Here is a 9,294-nt window from a genome sequence, read left to right as displayed (position 1 = left end):
AGTTCTTAAATGTTCGAAAACCAAGGTGCAAAGGGCGGCCTGCAGAGGTGTGTTAAAAAACGGAAGCGTTTCCTTCCGGGTTTTCGGCGTTCGAAAACTGAAACGTTCATCAATGGAAACGTTCAAAAAACAAGGTACCACCGTACGTCCCAAATGTTTCCATCTTCCTTCATAGGGGAATCGTTCCATCCCCTCAATCATTTGGGTTGCCTTTTCCTTGCTAGGATATTTAGTGTGATCACATCCCTCTTGTGTGTTTCTCTCCCTCCCTCTCCCAGTTCTCCTCTCCAGGTGGAGTGGACCTCTTTGAAGGGCGATGGCAAGCATCTGCGTTTTGCCCGATCACCTCCTGTTGGATATCTTGTCTCTTGTCCCCATGGGCGACCTGATTCGAAACTGCCGTCTGGTCTGTTCCCGCTGGCGGGACCTAGTGGACTTGCCAGTTCTCTGGAAGCGGCTCTTCCGGCTGAAGGACAGCAGCAAACGCGTGCAAGTTGTGCCACGTGATATAAAGGCCTACTACATTTTGGGCCACCTGGAGAGAAATTTGATCAAGAACCCCTTTGGAGAAGGCAAGTCCCAGATTATTCAGGAGAAATACCAACAAGCCTGCCTTGAGCAGAGAGGAACTGATTTGCATAGTCCAGGCATCCCCAAACTTCGGCCCTCCAGATGTTTTGGACTACATTTCCCATCATCCCTGACCACTGGTCCTGCTAGCTAGGGATCATGGGAGTTGTAGGCCAAAACAACTGGAGGGCCGCAGTTTGGGGATGCCTGGCATAGTCCTTTCCAAAAGCCTCTGCTTATAGTCCTTTAAAAAACCACTCAGTGTTGAAACATCTGGTCTTGTGTGCAGCAGGTCCCAGGTACTACTACTACTACTACTAATTTATTATTTATACCCCGCCCATCCGGCTGGGTTTCCCCAGCCACTCTGGGTGGCTCCCAACAGATTAAAAACAGAATACTACAGCAAACATTAAAAACTTCCCTAAACAGGGCTGCCTTCAGATGCTTTCTAAAAGTCAGGTAGTTGTTTATTTCCTTGACATCTGATGGGAGGGTGTTTCACAGGGCAGGCGCCACTACTGAGAAGGTCCTCTGCCTGGTTCCCTGTAACCTCACATCTAGCAATGAGGGAACCGCTAGAAGGCCATTGGAGCTGGAACTCATTGTCCGGGCAGAATGATAGAGGTGGAGACGGTCCTTCAGGTACAATTTCCAATGGCATCTCCAAATAGACAATTCTGAGTTAGGCAGACCCATGATCTGATTCAGTATAGTACAATTTCCTATGTTCCTGTGAACCGTCCCACATTTGAATGCAGATGAGTAGGAAATTAGATGTGTCAATTCTTACACACACACACACACACACACACACACACACACACACACACACCGCCTTTCCTGAAGAAACCAAGCATCTCAGGGATGCTAAGCAACTCCTCCCCACCCCCTGACACACTCTTTTTGTTATGTGGCCCTGGCTAGGTTAGGTCTGTTAATTTATTTATTTTACATTGGGAACCTTCCAAACACATCGCTTCTTCACCAGGATTCAGAAGTGGTATAGCTGAAGCAAAGCGAGGCTGTGCCATATTTCTGTATGCAGAGTTTGACCCTCAGGTGTCAGGTAGGCCGTTGTGAATTACAGTGGAAGGAGAAATTGCTGTGTCACTGGGGATGGGAAGGAATTTCCTGAAGCGGGAAGCCGCTTAAACCTGCTGCAATGAAGAGCCACCTCCAAAACTCTTCTCAGTTTTGTATTTCGAGAGGCTGGTCCACGGCAGGGGGACAGGAAGGGCTCTGTTCCCACCTGCCTGACTTTTTCCAACCATCTCAGGGTTTGGTACTGACAACTTCCTCATCCTCCACAGTGATGCCTGTGTTGAACTCAACAGGAAAAGAGATGGAGACAAGCAAACTAGGAATCCTTAGTTCTCGTCATTGGCTCTGGGCTCTCTGCCTTCTGCCCTCCCAGTCCCAATGGACACTAGCTCCCTGGGAGTTGCAGTTTGGTGCTGAGATTTCTGGAGCAGCATCCCTGAGCCGCATTTACAGAACTCCAGTTTTCATGATTTCCCGGGATTTCCCAGGAAAGCAGAACTGAGTGTTAAAACTGGCAAAAGCTAGTAGTTCAAGCTATTGGAAAAACAGGAGTATTTTAAAGTTCCGTTCTGGATCCCACTTTTAAAAAATTGGAGCATGTGAACTTAAAAATGCAGTCCAAATCATGTCTACTCAGAAGCAAGTACTATTGAATTCAATGGGGCGTACTTCCAGGTAAATGGGGTTCGGATCCTAGCCTACGATGTACACTGTTTCACTAACAACCTGAGATATCTGCACCACTCAATGCCACAATAATTCAAATTATGTTATTTAACATGCCCTTTAATAAATTTCCCAGCAATTGATAGGTTGTGTGAGTAGGATGCTGGACTAGATGGACCTTGGGCCTGATCCAGCAGGGCTCTACTTATGTTGTTAACCCTTCCCTATCACTTGTCCCCTTTTCCTACAGATGGCTTGGACTATTGGACAACCAAGACCCTTGGAACGGCCCAATGGAAAATTCAGGAAGTGTCTGAAATGGCCTCCCTGCGACTTGGAATGAAGGACTTTATTCCGAGGGACTGCCCTGTGGAAGATGGGCCCTGTCTTCAGGTTAAAAAATGCTTTGCTGCTTGTGATGGGTAAGGATAATACCCGTTTGATCTGGGATTCAGCTGGAGATGGGGAGAGCGATTCACTGTTTTTCCTGCGGGGAATCTTGGGCCGGCATGGAAGCCTGCCTTTAGATACCCTCGCCTCAATCCTGAACCAGTTTCTTAAAATATTAATAATAATAATAATCACAACTTACGTCAACAGGTTCAATCTAATGAGTTTTTTTAATATCCAATAAATTGGTATAAGGTGAGACATACACGGGTGGCGCTGTGGGTTAAACCACAGAGCCTAGGGCTTGCCGATCAGAAGGTCAGCAGTTCAAATCCCCGCGAAGGGGTGAGCTCCCATTGCTTGGTCCCAGCTCCTGCCAACCTAGCAGTTCGAAAGCACGTCAAAGTGCAAAGTGCAAGTAAACGGCGTTTCTGTGTGCTGCTCTGGTTCGCCAGAAGCGGCTTTGTCATGCTGGCCACATGACCTGGAAGCTGTATGTCGGCTCCCTCGGCCAGTAAAGCGAGATGAACGCCGCAACCCCAGAGTCGTCCGCGACTGGACCTAATGGTCAGGTGACCCTTTAGCTTTACCGACATACCTGCATAAAACTGCAACCATCCCCCCCAAAAAGAAACCATGTACAGTACGTGGTACCTTGGTTTTCAAACTTAATCCATTCTGAGAATCCGTCTGACTCCTGAAACCATTCGAAAACCAAGGCGCGGCTTCTGATCGGTTGCAAGGATCTTCCTGCACTCAAGTGGAAGCTGTGTCGAACGTTTGGCTTCCAAAAAGCGTCTGCAAACCAGAACACTTCCTTCCAGGTTTGTAGCATTCAGGAGCCAATTTGTTTGAGTACCAAGGCATTTGAGAACCAAGGTACCACTGTATTAACTTTTCAGCCCAGAATGTAGGAAGGGCCACAGCTCATCTGCTCTGCATGCAGAAAGTCCTGGGTTCAATCCGTAGGATCTCCAGGTAGGGTCAGGAGAGATTCCTGCCTGAAACCCAGGAGAGCCACTGCCAGTCAGTGTAGGCAATGCTGTACCAACCAACCAGCGTCCCCAAAACGGAGTCCTGGGTTGGAACCCAAATTTCCCTAGAGCACCACGTTGAGAAGTGGCCAGGCCCTTCTGCAATGAGGCTTGCTAGCCATCTCCATGGGTGGGTTGATGAGTCTCCTTCAATGGGCTGCATTTGGCTTGGAGCTTCTGGCAGCCGGCTTCCCCCACCCCCCCCAAACCCTTGGAGCAAAAGGCAGGATAGTGATGGTGTTACTTTGTGGTTTTCACTTAGGTTCTGCGCCAAGTATCAGCTCATCACCTTGAAGGACGAAGGCTACTGGGATGAGCTGATAGATAGGGTCAAACCCTGCGTTATGGTGTCCGATTGGTGAGTGCAGTGTGTGCCATTGTGGCTGTTGGTGAGTGCAGTGTGGCAAGAAGACACTCTCAAAGGTTCCAGTAGATCGAAAGGATAGAAGTGGCCAATGGGTTGGCCAGGTCATGGAAATTCTACTCCATATTGATCCAGAGTAGATTCCAATGTATAGTTAGTCGATTCCCAAAAATAGATCAGAGGCGATAATATTTCATCCAGCAGAGCTTTACTGCTACTTAAGGCAAATGAGCATAATGGTCACAAACCCAATACATTCAGGATTGCCACAGTCCATAAGAAATCCAGTTGCAGCAGAATTAACTTAAACTTACAATAACTTATAATAAGTTTAAACCTTAACACTAAGGTTTAACACCACACCAAAAGGAAGAGAGATAGAAAGAGAAAGTGAAACACAGGCTCCTTCTGGCCTTACTTTTATAGTCAGCGTGACCTTGACAGAACCAGTTTAAGCCAGCTGTACTCAGCTTCTCTGAAGGAATCACCCAAACATCATGAACCTTCTGCTTGTTTCTTTCACACAGAGAAGCTTCCAGAACCCTCTTGAATTAATTAGATTAGGAAAGATCAGATCAATAATTTCTGGACTAAGAAATGCACATGGACAGGACAGTGGCGCAGGTCTGATTGAACCTGCAGTTCAGGATCACGGGGAGGTTCCAGAGTTGGCCAGCGAGTTGATGGATGGGGAGAAGTGTATCTGATAGGACCTGGACTTCAGGACCACGGACAGTTCCAAAGTTAGAAATAGGCTCCAACAGTGGTTCCAACTTTTTTGGACCTGTGCAGGTTTTCACTACCATGCTAAGCCCAGCTTTGGTGGCACGACAGCTTCCTTAAAAGAGCCACATTGCTTTCCTAAGGTGGACAGTGACTGCTTGCTAGTTACCCTGGCCAGCAAAGCTCAGTCATCATGGCTTCTGACAAGATGGGTGGGGTGGGCTCCTGCGGGGGCCTCTGGCTGGTAGCTGGAGTGTGCAGGGTTGTTGGCTCTGAAGTTCAACTCCAGAGGAGTTGTATTTTCCTCTCGGGCAGGGCTGCTGGATGAAGCCTCCACAATCCTTGTAGTTACCAGAATCGCAGGTCGCAGTTCTGTCCCAGCCACAGGATCACCCCCCACCAACTGCCCAGTGGCGATGGGGGAGGAGAGGGGCCAAGATGATATCTATGACAATTATTAGAGGAAGAGAAGAGGATTCTGGGCTAAGATGGGCCATTGTCCTGATCCACCAACCAGGCTCTTCTTAGATTTTAACTCCTTGCGAGAGTGAGGATTCAGTACAAGTTTTATGGTGTGGAATATTCTCTGTTTCTCTATTCTCTCAATATAGGTTTTACTGCACCAAAGGCGCCCAATACCAGCTGCGGGTGCTGCTGTTATCAGCAGACTTCGAGGTCTTAAGAGAGCGGTGTTCTGAAGACTTGTTCTTGAATGGATCTAAACATGGAAGGTGGCGAGAGGTAAGAAGGAAGACAGTTAAGAAGCTTCAGCTGGTGCAGAATTTGGTGGCCATGTTGCTCAGCAAGGCAAGATGGTATTACAGCTGGCACCAACTGCACCGGCTTCCAATTAGTTTCTGGACCCAATTAATTCAAAAGTGCTGGTTTTGACCTATAAAGCCTTGAATCAGGCACCCCCAAACTGCAGCCCTCCAGATGTTTTGGCCCAGAACTCCCATGATCCCTAGCTAACAGGACCAGTGGTCGGGGAAGATGGGAATTGTAGCCCAAAACATCTGGAGGGCTGAAGTTTGGGGATGCCTGCCTTAAATGGCTCAGGGCCGTAATACCTCAAGGACCACCTCTCCCCCATATAAACTGATCCGGACCCTGCAATCATCATCTGAGACCCACCTTCATGTGCCCCTTCCATGAGAAGTCCAGAAGGTGGCAACCCAAGAGCTGGGGCCTTTTCTGCAGTGGCTCCCCGTTTGTGGAATGCTCTCACCAGGGAGGTTCACCTGCTGCCTTCATTATATATCTTTAGGTGCCAGATGAAAACGTTTCTCTTCAACCAGGCCTTATGCTTATTAATATTCTACAGCCTTTTAAATATGTTTGTGGGAGGAGGGTTATTGTGTTGTTGTTTGTTTTTTTTGACTATTTGTGCTTTCACCTTGTATTTTCACCTTGTGAACTGCTCTGAGATCTTGAGATGAAGAGGAGTATATAAATCAAATAAATAAATAAAACTTAATTGTAAGCCATCCAGAGTGGTTGGGGAAACCCAGCCAGATGGGCAGGATATAAATACCGTGTTTCTCATATTATAAGACATGTCTTATATTTATTTTTTCCTCAAAAAAACACACTATGGCTTATTTTCAAGGGATGTCTTATTTTTTTCCTCCTCCTGCTGCTGCGGCCGGCATTGCTGCTGCGCCTATCACTATGTCTTATTTTCGGGGTATGGCTTATATTCCTTGAATGCTTAAAAATCCTGCTATGGCTTATTTTATGGGTATGTCTTAAAATATGAGAAACAGGGTAATAATAATAAATTACAGTGGTACCTTGGTTCCTGAATGCCTTGGTTCTCTGGTTCCTGAACGCCTTGGTACTTGTACGTTTCGGCTTCCGAACAATCAAAACCTGGAAGTGAGTGTTCCGGTTTTCTAACGCTTTCAGAAGCCAGACGTCCGATATGGCTTCTGCTATTGTTTCTGTGCGCTTGCGCCAATCGGAAGCCGCACCTTGGTTTTGGAAGTCGAATGGACTTCTGGAACGCATTCTGTTTGGGAACCAAGATAACACTGTATAATTAATTAATTTCCCAGGTTGAAGGTTGGGGCCCAGGAGTCGGAGTCTGCAGCAAATGAGACCTAAGAGAGATCTCTGCCTTGCCCCCTATCTTTGCAGGGTTCACCTCTGTTGCACAATTTCTACTGTGCTCTTCCATTTTGGAACAGTTGTGTGTATTCCATAACTGTCTCGATCTAACTATTCATTCCTTTTACAGCTTTTAAAAGATTACGGTTGCGTTTTTGTTCCTCTTGCATTTATGACTGTTTTTATTATGTGCTCTAAAGGTAAAGGTAAAGGACCCCTGACAGTTAAATCCAGTCAGTGGTTTAGACCACAGCGCCACCCGCTTCCCTTATTATGTACTCTAGACAAATTTTATTTTTGCATTTCCAAATCTTACCTTTATTTTTGCATTTGCAAATCTTGTTTTGACAATTACAGTGATACCTCGGTCTCCGAACGTTTCTATTGACGAACCTTTTCGGTTTTTGAACGCCATAAACCCCGAAAGTAAATGCTTCGGTTTTCGAACACGCCTCGGAAATTGAACATGCCGAGGTACCACTGTATGTTATTTTTCTCAATTTTGTTTATAAAATTTACAGACTGCCCTTTGCGCCTCGGTTTTCGAACGTTTCAGAACTCGAACGGTCTTCTGGGACGGATTATGTTCGAAAACCGAGGTACAGCTGTACTTTGAAATAAACGCTGCAACAGCCTGCCCTACGGGACATTTTGGAGAAGGGGCAGGCAAGGAATAAGAATGCATAAATGAAACTTTACCCAAATCACCACTCATCTCTCGCTCCCCCCCCTTTATCCTGCAGGTTTATTACACCATCTATGGCTGCCCTCCTGGTGTCCGCTACATCTACTTTGAACACAAAGGCCAAAATGTCAACAGACGTAACCATAAAGGTTTGCGAGTAACTAAAAGCAGCATCACCCTTAAGTTCATTTACGATGTTCGTCAACATTACTGACTTGCTGAATTCCCTTTGAAGCTGGAGAGAAAACAAAGCACACCCCTTCTTTGGCTGGGCCAATTGTTTTTTTACTTGTTCTTGTGTGGGTGAGACTTTTACAAGGTATTTTTTTGGTACCGCAGAATAAATGCATTTTAAATTATTTTTGTGGTCGCTTGCTGTTGACACATGTCTGTATGGCCTCCCGCTTCTTGAGGTAGGACACATATCAAAATATATATTGAAATGTGGTAAAATGGTCAGAGTGCCGGACTAGGGCCTTGGGAGATGTTGAGTTCAAATCCCCTCCCCACCCCACTTGGCCACGAGGCTCACTAGGTGATTTGGGGCCAGTCAAGGCCTCCTGGCCTAACTTACCTTGCAGGGTTCTTAAAGGTAAAGGGACCCCTGACCATTAGGTCCAGTCGTAACTGACTCTGAGGTTGCGGCGCTCATCTTGCATTATTGGCCGAGGGAGCCGGCGTACAACTTCTGGGTCATGTGGCCAGCATGACAAAGCCGCTTCTGGCGAACCAGAGCAGCGCACGGAAACACCGTTTACCTTCCCGCTGTACCTTCCCCTATTTATCTACTTGCACTTTGAGGTGCTTTTGAACTGCTAGGTGGGCAGGAGCTGGGACCGAGCAACGGGAGCTCACCCCGTCGCAGGGATTTGAACCGCCGACCTTCTGATCGGCAAGCTCTGGGCTCTGTGGTTTAACCCACAGCATGAGGAGTGGAAGAACCATGCAAGGCACCTGGAACTCCTTGAAGAAAAAGGTGGAATAACGAATGCAATAAATAAACATTAAAATACAGGAAGGGAAGGCAATAGGGGAATGTTGTTGGCATCCGTCTGCCTCGGAAACAATGGTGGAGTGCGCCTTTGGGAGTGAAGTCAAACTGTTGAGAGCTTGCAGCGTCTGCTGTGGCTGCAGATACCAATGGCAAATAATTTTTTGTACCCCGCTCTTCTGGCTGAGTCTCCCCAGCCACTCTGGGCAGCTCCCAATCGAGTGTTAAAAGAATACAGCATTAAATATTAAAAACTTCCCTAAACAGGGCTGCCTTCAGATGTCTTTCAAAAATAGGATAGCTGCTTATTTCCTTGACATCTGATGGAAGGGCGTTCCACAGGGCGGGTGCCACTACCGAGAAGGCCCTCTGATTGGTTCCCTGTAACCTCACTTCTCGCAGGGAGGGAACCGCTAGAAGGACCTCAGAGCTGGGCCTCTGTGTCCGGGCTGAACGTTGGGGATGGAGACGCTCCTTCAGGTATACTGGGCCGAGGCCATTTAGGGCTTTCAAGGTCAGCACCAACAGTTTGATTTGTGCTCGGAAACGTACTGGGAGCCAATGGAGGTCTCTCAGGACCGGTGTTATGTGGTCCCAGCGGCCACTTCCAGTCACCAGTCTAGCTGCCGCATTCTGGATTAATTGCAGTTTCCGGGTCACCTTCAAAGGTAGCCCCACGTAGAGCGCATTGCAGTAATCCAAATGGGAGATAACCAGA

General features: G+C 47.2%; 1 protein-coding gene across 1 annotated transcript; it reads left to right on the top strand.

Annotated features, from left to right (window-relative positions):
* The first annotated feature begins 316 nt into the window (after positions 1-316).
* LOC118086834 (F-box only protein 44-like) lies at positions 317-7,799 on the top strand. The gene is made up of 5 exons (XM_060276478.1): positions 317-647; positions 2,531-2,702; positions 3,967-4,062; positions 5,403-5,532; positions 7,644-7,799. The coding sequence occupies exons 1-5, from the start codon at positions 317-319 to the stop codon at positions 7,797-7,799; spliced, it is 885 nt and encodes a 294-aa protein (XP_060132461.1).
* Positions 7,800-9,294: the final 1,495 nt, after the last annotated feature.

The sequence above is a fragment of the Zootoca vivipara genome, chromosome 6, assembly GCF_963506605.1.
Source record: "Zootoca vivipara chromosome 6, rZooViv1.1, whole genome shotgun sequence".
Taxonomy (NCBI): domain Eukaryota; kingdom Metazoa; phylum Chordata; class Lepidosauria; order Squamata; family Lacertidae; genus Zootoca; species Zootoca vivipara.
Note: the sequence above shows the minus strand (reverse complement) of the source record. Positions and strands in the feature narration are given on the sequence as shown.

Coding starts and splice junctions, on each gene's coding strand:
- LOC118086834 (XM_060276478.1), top strand. CDS start 317: ATGGCAAGCATCTGCGTTTTGCCCGATCACCTCCTGTTGGATATCTTG. Junction 648..2,530: donor AACTGATTTGCATAGTCCAG/GCATCCCCAAAC, acceptor CTTTTCCTACAG/ATGGCTTGGACTATTGGACA. Junction 5,533..7,643: donor AACATGGAAGGTGGCGAGAG/GTAAGAAGGAAG, acceptor TTTATCCTGCAG/GTTTATTACACCATCTATGG.